This window comes from Lynx canadensis, chromosome D2, assembly GCF_007474595.2.
Source record: "Lynx canadensis isolate LIC74 chromosome D2, mLynCan4.pri.v2, whole genome shotgun sequence".
NCBI lineage: Eukaryota > Metazoa > Chordata > Mammalia > Carnivora > Felidae > Lynx > Lynx canadensis.
The window spans coordinates 57,390,157-57,405,397 of NC_044313.2; the positions used below are offsets into that span (position 1 = coordinate 57,390,157).

Genomic DNA, 15,241 nt, shown 5'->3' on the forward strand with positions numbered 1-15,241 from the left:
TTTGTTTGCTTGCTCCATGACAGCAGGACCTTCTTTATCTTGTTCATCACTGTATCCTTTATGCTTAGAAAAGTGAGAACAGTACCTGATCCACAGTAAACATTTAATAATGAATATTAAATATTGAGTGAGTTACACATTGCTTTTATACTCAGATTTTTTTTCTTGACAAATTGATCTCAGAGGAAAAGCAAGGTATTTATCACACATACATAAATGTTATAGAATCTTAGAGTTGACTGAATCCTAGGCTTTCTGAGGCAAATTCAGAGCTATCCTCTGTATCAAATCTTACAACTGATCTTGATTTTTATGCTGGATAGGGACTCCATTTCAATTCTGCATTTCTTGAAATGACTAACAAGTATTATCAATGTTATTTTGCAGTACATATCCTTTGTTTAATAGTGCTTAAAAGTTTATAAACTTACCAAAATTCTCTGATAAGAAACTCAACCAATAAGATTTTTCTGGCACAGACAGGATCTCAAATATTCTTCAATGGATGAGATTTTAGTGTTTTCTAACTGTGCAATGATGCCAAAGAAATATCATTCTTTGGCTTCAAATAAAGGAATACCTTTGAAGTATCAAAAATAAAACTAATTCTTGTAAGAAAACAAAAGAGTAAATGGAAGCTTTTATTAGTGAAACAAGTCAATTTATTATTTTCCAGCAAGGCCTTTTCCCTCTATAAATGAGACGACTACTTTACAGTACTTTACAACATAACTTAGTTTTTTGATGTTTTCAGAAAACGAAAGATTTCTCTGGAAATTAGGAAAGTAAATATTTGGGGAAGAATAACTACAGGAAGTTACTTTTCAATTAACAGGCTTGTCTACCGGTATATAACTACAGAATTTTTCTTCTTAATAAAGCTATCAAGTACTAGCCAACAAAGAACCTACCTTTAGAAAACTGAGTCAGAAAGGTTTCTACTTAAATAGGAAATAAGCAATCTAACATACCAATCACACATCACCTTAACAAGGCAATTTACATAATTAGGTATAAATTATTATCTTTATGTTGATTAAGGTCCTAGCAAAAACTCAATTGGTCTGTTATCTCAAATTCAAACTACACTCACTTGGCTATAAAGGTAAACTTCACAATGGAATTGAGCCTGTTTGACTAAGGGAGAAACTCTCTTTAATATTGCACATTTTCTTTCATTAAAAACAAGGATTATTAAGTCAGGGCCATCTTGGTTCTGAATCTCTCCATTTTTGTTGGAAGAAGACTCACCATCTCTTTACTAAGTTCTAGCTCAACTTCTATCTCCTGGGCAGCCTCAGGGTGCTTTTCACAATAATCGACAATAAATTTGTAATGTTCCAATGATGTTGCCAAATTTTCTAGCTCTTTCTTGGGATCTGCAGTGATGATTTTGCCATAGAGACGGGCAACTCGAAACTTAGCTAACATGGCAGGGCGAAGAACATCTTCCCCTATATGCTCAGGAAATACTTTGTTTGGGTCTCTCAGGGAGTCTAAAAAGAGCTGGTAGTACTTCAGTGCTGACTTATTAAGATTATTTATTTTTTTCACAATGTGTGAATCAGGATCCCTCAGCTTGTCAGCAATGGCAACCTTCAAATCCATCATATCATAGTAAGCATGTGCAATCTCAAACTGAATCTGTCTGTTGACCAACAGGTAATACTGTGGATTCAGGTCGACAATGAGGGGCTCTAACATGGCTATTCTACGTTTATGCATCTTGCACCGTCTCTCCATATCGGTCTCAAAGAATGCAAGCACCTTAAACAGAGCACTGTGGTCTTGGACAACTTCAATATGGTCAGTGACATAACCATCAATCTGAAAGAACTCTTTTGCCTCAAAGACATAGTGTTGACCCAATAAGAAAAGTTCTCTGGCTTCTTCAAAATCTAAAGGTCTCAAATAGCTCACTTTCTCTTCCACCGCAGAGATGGCATCACACAGCTCACCGGTTCCAAACTGCACGGCTTTTTTCCTCACGCTTTCTTCCTCATCTAGTTCCTTTTTCCTCAAAGCTCTAAGTTCAGACTGTTTATCAAGATCAAGCTCTCCTATGTTGTCCTGAAACAAAAACATAAATTATGGTTAGGTAGGACACTGATCTCCTGCTCTCAAATAATATGGCAAACTTAAGAGTAAAGAAAAGAAAGCCCTCTTCCAGCTGGAGTTAAAGAGATACTATAATCTTTTTTTTTTTTTAATGTTTATTTATTTTGAGAGAGAGAGAGTGCACACATGCATGCTAGCATGCAAACAGGGGGCGGGACAGAGAGATAGGAGAGAGAGAACTCCTCCAAGCAGGTTCTGCCCTGTCGGCACAGAGCCTGAGTCGGGGCTTGAACTCACAAACTGTGAGATCAAAACTTAGGCTGAAATCAAGAGTTGGATCCTTAACCAACTGACCCACCCACGCACCCCAGGAAGTACTATAATCTTAAATACCTTTTAAAACTTTCTTCCAATTATATTTCAATTGTATTAAAAATGTAAGAAACAGGGGTGCTGGGGTAGCTCAGTAGGTTGAGGGTCCAACCCTTGGTTTCCGCTCAAGTCATGATCTCACAGTTTCCTGAGTTTGAGCACCTCATCAGGCTCTGCGCTGGCAGTGTGGAGCCTGCTTGGGATTCTCTCTCTCTATCCCTCCCCGACTCATTCTGTCTCTCTCAAGATAAATTAATAAACTTTAAAAAATGGTTAAAGTGGTAAATTTAAAAAAATGTAAGAGGGGGCGCCTAGGTGACTCAGTCAGTCCATTGAGCGTCCGACTTTGGCTCAGGTCATGATCTTGCAGTTCATGAGTTTGAGCCCTGCATCAGGCCCTGTGCTGACAGCTCAGAGCCTGGAAACTGCTTTGAATTCTGTGTCTCCCTCTCTCCCTGCCCCACCCCTGCTTGCACTGTCTCTCAAAACAAATAAACATTTTTAAAAATGTAAGAAATAGGAAAAATTATTTAAATAAATTAAGCTGCTTATATATGACTTTCCTCTTTGGAGAACTAAAACTCATTTATAGTTTCTTCTTCAGGTAAGACAAATGCATATGAAAGAACTTTAGAGACTCTGAAACATTATACATATGTAAGACTATAATCTACATCCTAAAATGTTTCACAGAGGTGTGCCTGGGTGGCTCAGTCGGTTAAGCCTCTGACTTCAGTTCGGGTCATGATCTCCCAGTTCATGAGTTCGAGCCCCGTGTTGGGCTCTGTGCTGACAGCTCAAAGCCTGGAGCCTGCTTCAGATTCTGTCTCCCTCTCTCCCTGCTCTCCTTTGCTCACACACACTCTCTCAAAAATAAACATTAAAGGGGCGCCTGGGTAGCTCAGTCGGTTAAGCGGCCGACTTCGGCTCAGGTCATGATCTCACTCACGGTCCGTGAGTTCGAGCCCCGCGTCGGGCTCTGTGCTGACAGCTCAGAGCCTGGAGCCCGTTTCAGATTCTGTGTCTCCCTCTCTCTCTGACCCTCCCCTGCTCATGCTCTGTCTCTCTCTGTCTCAAAAATAAAAACACGTTAAAAAAAATAATAAATTAAAAAAAAAATAAACATTAAAAAAATTTTTTAAAATATTTCGCAGAGACGCCATTAAGATTAATGATATGATATTTATGCTAGAAGGTATTCAGTGAAATACAGAGAAACATTCTAGGTCTCAAAGACACTAAAGTTGAAGATACAATTTAATCTACCATCATAGTTAAAGTTATCTCCCCTACTTCTCAGGGAAAAAAAAAAAAGTAAAATGGTTTAAAAAATAGACTAAGCTTGCGGCGCCTGGGTGGCTCAGTCGGTTAAGCATCCGACTTCAGCTCAGGTCACGATCTCACGGTCCGTGAGTTCGAGCCCCGCGTCCGGCTCTGGGCTGATGGCTCAGAGCCTGGAGCCTGCTTCCGATTCTGTGTCTCCCTCTCTCTCTGACCCTCCCCCGTTCATGCTCTGTCTCTGTCTCAAAAATAAATAAACGTTAACAAAAAAAATTTAAAAAAAAATAGACTAAGCTCATCCTCCTCAATAAAACTGAACATGAACATCAGATCCCTCTGTGCTCAACCCCCAAGCCCTTTGTTCCTTCCACTCAACATTGTCCCTAGATCTGCACTGTTCAGAACAGTAGCCATTGGCCACATTTGGATGACTACTGGGCATTGGAAATGTGGGAAGTTCAAACTGAGATGTGGGCTGTATGTATAAAATATATACCCAATTTCTAAGACTTAATACAAAAATAATTTTAAATCTCTTTAATACTGATGACTTATAGAAATAACAATTTTTTTATATTCTGGGCTTAAAGAATATAAAATTAATTCACCTTTTTTTCTTTTATAACGTGGCTATTAGAAAATTGAAAATTACAGGGCTGCCTGGGTAGCTCAGTTGGTTAAGTGTCCAACTCCTGGTTTCAGCTCAGGTCTTAAACTCACAGTCTGTGAGTTTTAGCTTTGCATCATGCTCTGTGCTGAGGGCACAGAACTTGTTCAGGATTCTCTCTCTCTGCCCCTCCCCTACTCTCTCAAAATAAATAAATAAACCAAAAAAATTTTTGAAAATTACATACATGGCTGGTATTCTATTTCTATTGGACAGCGCTGCTCTACAGGTGACTCTGTTCACACCCATGGCTGCAACTGCCATCCATGGGAGGATGTATAGCTATAAATGTATAGCTACAGCCCACACCTCTTCTCAAGCTCCAGACTGGTAACTACAGCTCCCTGTATGACCTCTCCTCTAAGAACACTCAGGGGCTCTGCGTCCACGGGATGTCCACAATGGAACTCTATTCTTCTTCAGCAGTTTCCTGTCCTAGTGTTGTTTTAGTGAAGAAGCCTCCATGAACACGGACATCCAACAACCTAGGAATCCTCCTTGAGATGTCCCTCTGCTCTCCCCTTTATCCTTCACATTCAATCTATCACCAAGTCCTTCACATTTTGCTTCCTAAATACCTCTGGAATCCATTCTTTCTTCTATCTCTTCTGCCACCACCCTAGATCAAGCTCCCTTCACATCTCACCTAGACTGTTCCAGTGGTCTTCTAACTAATCACCCTCCTCCACTGTTGCTTCCCAATTTATTCTCCATTCTGCTACCTAAATGATTGTCCCAAAACCCTTTAAGTCTTCATTCCTCGAAGGCCCTGCTCATTCCAGCTCCTTTCTGCCTCTGTCTTATATCACCTACTCTCTCACTCCACTCCAGACTCACAGGCCTTTGTTCCATCCTGTCTAATTCACACTCCCTGTGCCACAGAACATGCTGTTTCGGCTGGTTGGAATGCTGTGCCTTCTTTTCTCCAGTCTAACTAATTTCTACTCATTCCCAGAGCTTCCTTCAAATGTTACTTCCTCCTATTATGTCTTCCATCATGGGTCTCTCCTCTGTGGACTTATCAAAGTTGCACTTTTACGTGAAGTAAAAAGCCGGGTCTATTCTTCTTCATCACAGGACAATGACTAGCATAGAGCTGGCATAAATAAATTTGTGTAGGTCTTAAGCTTGGATTGAAGAACACTTTTCAGGTAAAAAGATGATCGAAGGATGAAATCAAACTAACAGTCAGATTAAGGAAAATCTGAGTAATTCAATAGCTGGCAACTATTTGAGTTTAAAGTAAGCAGGTGATAAGTTCTAGTGTCCAGTCTGGAAAATATCAACTAAATGAAGGGTATGAGTTAAATTACAGTGTATTTTACTTCACACAATTATTTCAAACCCAAGCCCTAAGTCTCCAAAATTGTATTTACTCACTTGCTTTCAGGCTGCTTGTTTATTTACATGTTTTTTAGACCACTTTCTGAGCAGAAGAAAACCGACAGCTCTTCCTGGCTCCAACTTCTCTAGACGAAAGACTCCCAGTTCTCCCCACTTCCTTTCTTTCCCAAATATGCCTCATCTTTACCCTCTACCTCTAAAATGCTCTAATCTTTGCACGACATATCCTTCTGGGGTTTTGTGATTTGTTTGTTTAGTTTCATTTCATCTACTGGTTTAATAGGTTCTATATTAGTGCTAGTAAAACTTATTGTACTTTAATGCATGCATGCATGCAAAAAAAAAAAAAAAAAAAAAAGCGTTACTCCTCCAGGAAAGTCTTCTATGTATCTACACTTAGTATATTGCAACCAAATGATTTATTTTTCTCCTTAGTGGTTAGAAACTAGGATTCAGGGGCGCCTGGGTGGCGCAGTCGGTTAAGCGTCCGACTTCAGCCAGGTCACGATCTCGCGGTCCGTGAGTTCGAGCCCCGCGTCGGGCTCTGGGCTGGTGGCTCAGAGCCTGGAGCCTGTTTCCGATTCTGTGTCTCCCTCTCTCTCTGCCCCTCCCCCGTTCATGTTCTGTCTCTCTCTGTCCCAAAAATAAATAAACGTTGAAAAAAAAAAAAATTAAAAAAAAAAAAGAAACTAGGATTCAGTACGGATTAGTAATGATGATGATAACCATTAACATTTATTGAGGACTTAGTATGTCTAGGGCACTTTTCTGAGCCCTTTGCATATATATTAATTTAACTCTGATAACAATATTAAGTACTATTATTTTAAAAAAATTTTTAATGTTTATTTATTTTTGAGAGAGACAGAGCACAAGCAGGGGAGGGGCAGGGAGAAAGGGAGACACAGAATCGGAAGCAGGCTCCAGGCTCTGAGCTGTCAGCACAGAGCCCGATATGGGGCTCGAACTCACAAACCATGAGATCAAGACCTGAGCCAAAGTTGGATGCTTAACCGACTGAGCCACACAGGCGCCCTAAGTAAGTACTATTATTATTTCCATCTTCTTTGTGATAATATTGAGACAAAGAGAGTTTAAGCAAATTGCCACACACATACAGCTATAAACTGGCAGGACTGTTTCCAGATATATATTTTTATAAAAATAATATAAATATATACTGTATAAAGTGTATAAAGGTTAGTAAGAATTGTTTCCTACCCTCAAATTGCTTATAGTCTAAAAAGAGGTGAAGGAATAAGATACAAATATGAACAGAGCTAATACAAAGCAAAACCTAAGTGATTTATGAAAGGCAATGAAAGTTCTATGGAGTTTAAAGGAGAGAAATGATATCTGTACAATATGAAGAATTACTCACTGAATAATTAATTTATTGAGAAGCTATAATGCCTGGAGATAATGATAATATGAATATGATGCAGTCCCCACCTCTCAAGAAATTTATATTCTATCCAAAGAAGAGTCTCTAAGGAAGAAGTGGTATTTGAGATGGACCTTGAACACTAAGATTCTAAAAGGCAGAGATGGGAGAGCTAGAAATATTTCAGAGCATTCTGCATGCTTTGCATAATAAACATGCAATGAGCCCAATGGGCATAATTCCCAGTTTAAGCTTTTACTTACATCCTGCTTATTTAAGAAAGAAAAGGCATTACCTGCATGGAAAGCTGGGCATTCTGCAGGAGAGTCAAACAATATTTGATCCAGCATCTTGCTATTTCTCCTTTTCTTTGATGATAAAGCTCTGGCACATCTCCTTCAGCTTCAGTAGCTAAAATCACATAACATGATTTATCTAAGTTAATGGTCACAATCGTAATTTGCATTGTGTATGACATTCTTTTTACACCACTTCTTCCTGAATTTAAAAGGAACAGATTCTCACTGAAGCAACAGGGAGGGAGGGGAGGGGGGGAACCCACCCAAAATTCCTACTACCAGAGGAAGTAGGAATAATCTCTGCTACTATTTTTGTACATTTCTTTCCAATTTTTTCTTATGTGTTATCTGTAGGCAAAAACTAAGGTCACACTGTATATTCCATTTTGAATACAGCTTTTTCCTTATATATTATACCACTAACATTTTACCCGTATCTTATCAACTCTAACATTTTCAAGTACAGCATTATATAAAATTAAAGAGATGCTCCCTACTTTATATAACCATTCTTTTACTTCTGGGCATGCATTGTTTCCAATTCTTCTATAACAAGCAAGTCTAAACAGAAAGATCTCTGTGCATAAATCTGTCTGAATTTTGGATTATTTCCTTAGGACAGATTCCTAGAAGGAGAATTTACTGGGTCAGAGTTTGTAACATCCTTTGTAACATGAAGCAACATTTTCCACCACATTAGATTTAATGCAATATTACTATGAATCTGTGTACTTTCCTCTGTAGTCCACCTTTTCCCATCAACACGGTGTGCCACCAACACCAAGTACAGCGAACCCAGTATCCAGCTCTCCAAGGAGAGAATCAAGTCACTACATCCTGTGCAACACAGAAACATGACACTGAAACAAGTCACTGATGGTTTGATTATCTCCTTCAGATGAACATTTGTTTCAGCAGAAAAAGTAGTTTTTGTCTCCACCAGTAAAACTAAGGAAACAACGTACAGTCGATTCTCATTATCTGTGGTAGTCATGTTCCAAGAAGTCACCGTGAACACTGAATTAGCAAATGCTAAAACATTGCTCCTCAGGAAAATACACGGTTAGACTCCTTTGAGCTTCTGGTCACATTTTTATTAACTGATTATTTTGACTGTGTTTCTGTTTAAAGATTCCTTATTTAATATATATTGTTGACTCATTAACATTGAACTCATAACCAACAGCACTACAACTTGTGCTAACACTGTCATTTCTCCATAAGGTCCATCACAGCCTTCATGTGCTTACGGACACTGGACAGCAACTTTAGCACTCCATTTGGAGGCCATTTTAAACAGTGAAATCGCCAACAAAAAAAAACAACACAAAAATGTGAAAAATGGGGTACTAAATAAACCACAAAAAGGACATTTCTTTACTGTATGAGAATTGAAACAAGAAGGCAGAGTGTTGCCTTGTTCAACATCAGCTGGGAATGTGCATCTCAGGTGACTCAAATGTCTGCAAATGACCACAGAAGTGCCCCAAGTACTGTGTTTGGGGTTACAAGTTAATTGTAGCAACAGGTGAATTTGCGAGTTTGGAATCGATAAATAATGAGGACTGACTACACTTTGGAACTTGTACTTAGATATGAAGTCCTTTTTCTTTCTTTTTCAGAAATAGCTTGTAGATCTGGGTACTTGACTTCGTTAAGGTTTGGAAGCAAAAATTACCCGGTTGAAAATTTAGTAAAATGTGCTCAGGGGCCCTGTGTAAGTATGTTACTGATTTTATAATAATAAAAAGTACGAATTTTTTTTTAATTGAGGTACAACACATATGACATTTTAGTTGAGCCTTGAACAACACAGGTTTGAACTGCACAGTCCTATTTATACATGAATTTTTTTAGTACAGTACTGTAAATGTATTTTCTCTTTCTTATGGTTTTCTTAACAGTTTCTTTACTCTGGCTTATTTCATTGTAAGATTAGAGTATATAATACATATACAAAATATGTGTTAATTGTTATGGTAAGGCATCTGGTCAACAGTAAGCTCTTAGTGATTTAAGTTCTGGGGAGTCAAAAGTTATACATGGATTTTTAACTACACAGGAGATAGGCACCCTGACACTCCACATTATTCAAGGATCAACTATAGTGTTATACACACAAAGATTTGATGTTTGTATGTACTGTGAAATGATCATTACAGTAAGTCTGGTTAATATTTCTCACCATACACAGTTCAGTTTTTCTTGTAATGAGACCTTTTTTTTTAATGTTTATTTATTTATTTATTTATTTTGAAAGAGACAGAGAGCACAAGCGGAGGAGGGGCAGGCAGAGAGAAAGAGAGAGGGAGAGAGAGAATCCCAAGCAGGCCCTGCACTGTCAGCTCCGAGCCTGACATAGGGCTTGAACTCTTGGCACACCAAGAGGTATATCTTTAAAGTCTTATTATAAGGGGCGCCTTGGTGGCTCAGCCCATTAAGCATCCAACTCTTGATTTTGGCTCAGGTCACAATCTCATGGTTTGTGAGTTTGGGCCACACATCGTGGGTTTGAGCTCCGCATTAGGCTCCCTGCTGACAACGTGAGGCCTCCTTGGGATTCTCCCTCTCTCTCTGCCCCTCCCCTGCTCCTGCTACCTCTCAAAATACATAAATAAACTTAAAAAAAAAAAAGATAGGGGCGCCTGGGTGGCTCAGTCGGTTAAGCGTCCGACTTCAGCTCGGGTCACGATCTCGCGGTCCGTGAGTTCGAGCCCCGCATCGGGCTCTGGGCTGATGGCTCAGAGCCTGGAGCCTGCTTCCGATTCTGTGTCTCCCTCTCTCTCTGCCCCTCCCCCGTTCATGCTCTCTCTCTGTCTCAAAAATAAATAAAATCTTAAAAAAAAAATTAAAAAAAAAAAAGATACACCCTCTTAGCAACTTTCCAATACTCAATACAATATTAGCTATAGTCACCATGCTGTACATTACCATCCCATGACTTAATCATAATTGGAAGTTTATACCTTCCACTAAACAGGATTTTTTTTCTCCTTCTTTTCCTGAATAATAATCTACTGTATATATACATCACACTTCATTCATTCATTCATTCATTCAATTATCTCCAGGGACAGAATTTAGTGATTCATCACGTACATGTAACACCCAGTGCTCATCCCAACCGATGTTTTCCTTAATGCCCCTCACCCCTTTAGCCCTTCCGCCACCCATCACCCTGCCAGCAACCCTTGGTTTATTCTCTGTATTTAAGAGTCTCTAATGGTTTGTCTCCCTCTGTTTTTGTATTATTTTTGCTTCTCTTCCCCTATGTTTATCTGTTTTGTTTCTTAAACTCCACATATGAGTGAAATCATATGATATTTGTCTTTCTCTGACTTACTTAGCTTAGCATAATACACTGTCCATGCTGTTGTAAACGGCAAGATTTCATTCTTTTTGATTGCCACGTAATATTCCACTGAACATATATACCACATCTTCTTTATCCATTCATCAGTCAATCGACATTTGGGCTCTTTCCATATTTTGGCTATTGTCGATAGTACTGCTATAAACATTGGAGTGCATGTACCCCTTTGAATCAGCATTTTTGTATCCTTCGGATAAATACCTAGTAATTCAACTGCTGTGTTGCAGAGTAGTTCTATTTTTAATTTTTTGAGGAACCTCCACACTGTTTTCCAGAGTGGCTGCACCAGTTTGCATTCCCACCAGCAGTGCAAAAGGGTTCCCTTTTTTCCACATCCTCACCAACACCTGTTGTTGCCTGAGTTGTTAATTTTAGGCATTCTGATGGGTGTGAGGTGGTATCTCATTGTGGTTTTGATTTGTATTTCTCTGATGATGAGCTATGTTGAGCATTCTTTCATGTGTCTGTTAGCCATCTGGATGTCTTCTTTGGAAAAATGTCTATTCATGTCTTTTGCCCATTTCTTTTTTTTTTTAATTTTTTTTTTAATGTTTATTTATTTTTGACAGAGAGACAGACAGACAGACAGAGCATGAGCGGGGGAGGGGCAGAGAGAGAGGGAGACAGAATCTGAAGCAGGCTCCAGGCTCTGAGCTGTCAGCACAGAGCCTGACGTGGGGCTCGAACTCACATACTGTGAGATCATGACCTGAGCCGAAGTTGGATGCTCAACTGACTGAGCCACCCAGGCACCCCTCTTTTTTTTTTTTAATGTGTATTTATTTTTGAGACAGACAGAAAGTGAGCAGGGGAGGGGCAGAAAGAGGGAGACACAGAATCTGAAGAAGGCTCCATGCTCTAGGCTGTCAGCACAGAGCCCGATGTGGGGCTTGAACTCACGAACTATGAAATCATGACCTGAGCTGAAATCAAATGCTTAACTGACTGAGGTACCCAGGAGCTCCTGCCCATTTCTTCACTGGATTATTTGTTTTTTGGGTGTTGCATTTGGTAAGTTCTTTATAGATTTTAGATACTAACCCTTTATCTGATATGTCATTTGCAACGATCTCCCATTCCGTCGGCTGCCTTTTAGTTTTGCTGATTGTTTCCTTCGCTGTGCAGAAGCTTTTTATCTTGCTGAGGTCCCAACAGTTCATTTTTGCTTTTGTTTCCCTTGCTTCTGGAGACATGTCAACTAAGAAGTTGCTGCAGCCAAGGTCAAAGAGGTTTTTGCTTGTTTTCCCCCCTAGGATGTTGACAGCTTCTTGTCTTATGTTCAGGTCTTCGTCCATTTTGAGTTTATTTTGGTGTATGATGTAAGAAAGTCGTCCAGGTTCATTCTTCTGCATGTCTCTGTCCAGTTTCCCCAACACCATTTGCTGAAGAGACTGTCTTTTTTCCAGTGGATATTCTTTCCAGCTTTGTCAAATATGTTTGTGGGTCCATTTCTGGGTTCTCTATTCTTAAAAAAATTTTTTTTAATGTTTATTTATTTTTGAGAGAGAGAGAGAGACAGAGTGTGAGCAGGGAAGGGACAGAGAGAAAGGGAGACACAGAATCTGAAGCAGGCTCCAGGCTCCAAGCTGTTAGCACAGAGCCCAACGCAGGGCTCGAACCCATAAACCATGAGATCACTACCTGAGCCAAAGTTGGACGCTTAACCAACTGAGTCACCCAGGTGCCCCTGGGTTCTCTATACTGTTCCATTGATCTGAGTGTCTGTTTCTGTGCCTACCATAGTGTCTTGATGATTACAGCTCTGTACTACAGCTTGAAGTCCAGAACTATGATGCCTCCAGCTTTGGTTTTCTTTTTCAGGATCGCTTTGGTTATTTGGGTCTTTTCTGGTTCCACATAAATTTTAGGATTGTTTGTTATAGCTCTGTGAAGAATGCTGGTGTTATTTTGATAGGGATTGCTACACCACATCTTCTTTATCCACTCATCCATCGATGGACACTTAAGTTGTTTTCATGTCTTGGTGATTGTAAATAATACTGCAATAAACATGGAGGTGCATATATCTTTTCAAATTAGTGTTTTCTTTTTCTTTGGGTAAATACCCAGAAGTGGAATTACTGAACTATATGTTATTTCTATTTTTAATTTTTTGAGGAACCTCCATACTGTTTTCCACAGTGGCTACACCAATTTACATTCCCATCAACAGTGCACAGGGTTCCCTTTTATCCATATCCTTGCCAATACCTGTTATTTCTTGTCTTTTTCGTAAAAGCCATTCTCCCAATTATGAGATAGTATCACACTGTGGTTTTGATGCGCTCAAATACACATGTTAACTGTGATTTTTAGGACTAAATAAAACACTATACTTAAAAAACTAGACATCTGGATAGATCACTTATGTAGTATTCCAACCAAAAATGTATAATCTGATTCTTTTTTTTAATGTTCATTTTCAAGAGAGAGAGCATGCACGCACACACGCACGAGTGGGAGAGGAGCAGAGAGAGAGGAAGACAGAGGATCCGATGCAGACTTGGCGCTGATGGCAGAGAGCCTGATGTGGGGCTCAAACTCATGAACTGAGAGATCATGACCTGAGCCAAGGTCGGACACTTAACCAATTGTGCCATTCAGGTGACCCTGTACTCTGATTCTTAGCCTAAGGAAACATCAAACACCAACTGATGGAAATCCAGTGTAATAACTGGTTTATATTTTTCAAAAATATCTGTGTGATGAAAGAGAAAGAAAGGCTGAGGAACTGTTCCAGATTAAAGGACAGTAAAGAGGGGCGCCTGGGAGGCTCAGTGGATTAAGTGGCTAACTCTTGATTTCAGCTCAGGTCATGATGTCACGGTTTGTGAGACTGAGCCCAGTGTCGGGCTCTGCACTGATAGCACGAAGACTGCTAGGGATTTTCTCTCTCCTCTCTCTCTGTTCCTCCCCCACATGCATGTGCATGCATGCACACTCTATCAAAATAAATAAAATTTATTATTAAATTTTTTTAATGTTTATTATTTATTTTTGAGAGAGAAAGAGATAGAGTGCAAGCAGGGGAGGAGCAGAGAGGGAGACACAGAATCTGAAGCAGGCTGAAGGCTGTGAGCTGTCAGCACAGAGCCCAATGCAGGGCTCGAACTCACAAGCTGCGAGATCATGACCTGACCTGAAGTCGGACGCTTAACCGACTGAGCCACCCAGGTGCCCCTCAAAATAAATAAAATTTAAAAAAAAATTTTTTTAAAGGACAATAAAGAGATGTGACAATTAAATGCAATATGAAATCATGAACTGGATACTCTAGTACTAGAAAAATTACTGTGAAAGTCATGACAGGGATAGTTAATAAAATAGAAATATGCATTATAGAGAAAAGAACTGTATCAATGTTACATTTCCTGTTCTATGATTATGTAGGAAAATATTCCTAGGAAATATACACTAAAATATGAAAGGAGTAAAGGAGCCTAATATTTGCAATCTTCTCTCAAATGGTTCTGAATGAAAAATAAAATGTGATTGCAAATGAGGCAACTATTAAAAACTGGTGAATTAAAAAATTTTTTATGTTCTATTTATTTTTGAGAGCAAGAGAGACAGACCACGAGCGGGTGAGGGGCAGAGAGAGAGGGAGACACAGAATTCAAAATGGGCTCCAGGCTCTGAGCTGTCAGCACAGAGCCCGACGCGGGGCTCAAACTCATAGACCGCGAGATCACAACCTGAGCTGAAGTCGGACACTTAATCGACTGAGCCACCCAGGTGCCCCTAAGAATTGGTGAATTTAGAAGGGTATATGACAGTTCTTTGTTCTGTTCTTGAATTTTCTAAAATTTAAAATGATTTCAAACTGTTTTTTAAAAGTTGTATAATAAAACATGCACATTATGAACTTACTGTCTTCTGTTGAGATCTTTCCAGTTTGACCAAAAATAACATTAGCAGCAGACAAACAGTGCCTGGCTTCCATAAAACATAGCTGTTGAGGAAATAAACAAGAGTAAATGCAATTATCACACAGCCGTATCTGCAATTAATACTTATATAAAGTCGTCTAGTATGGGAAAAGCTATAAAAACAGGTAAAAACCACTAAGGAGACCCTGTGTGGTTGCTGAACATTAAGACAGTAGATGACATGTTTTCTCTGGTTAAAAAGCTACCTAAAAGATTCAAGTAACAATGCCCCCAAACTCTTAATAATAATCCAAACTGGCTGCAAAACAACTCCTGATGGAAAGTTAGCTCTTTCAGGTTACCAGTAGGTACAACACAGGAGCGGCTACAATCCTAGACTTAGAATGTTCCAGACAGTCCTTCAGGTTCAGTCCACATAGCCAAAATGCCATGCATGATAAACTGTAGACCATTCACACCCTGTCAGAGGACTTGAAGATTTAATTTTCTTAGAGATATCTTCATACATCCTGCCATTCAAAGGCAAAAAGGGTAAGTTTTGATAGGAAGAGATTCCTGTCTTCTAGAATTTTT

The 15,241-nt window shown here is 39.3% G+C and overlaps 1 protein-coding gene across 1 annotated transcript in view; it reads right to left on the reverse strand.

The window, feature by feature from the left end:
• Positions 1 to 644: 644 nt before the first annotated feature.
• The window catches only part of LOC115527370 (kinesin family binding protein), a 36,131-nt gene continuing 21,534 nt past the window's right edge, over positions 645 to 15,241 (reverse strand). Inside the window, exons 5-7 of the mRNA XM_030334968.1 lie at positions 14,649 to 14,730; positions 7,402 to 7,517; positions 645 to 2,070 (exon numbers count right to left, since the gene is read on the reverse strand). Of these exons, the coding sequence (XP_030190828.1) occupies positions 1,195 to 2,070; positions 7,402 to 7,517; positions 14,649 to 14,730 (1,074 nt within the window). The 3' untranslated portion in view covers positions 645 to 1,194. The remainder of the gene's footprint in view (positions 2,071 to 7,401; positions 7,518 to 14,648; positions 14,731 to 15,241) is intronic.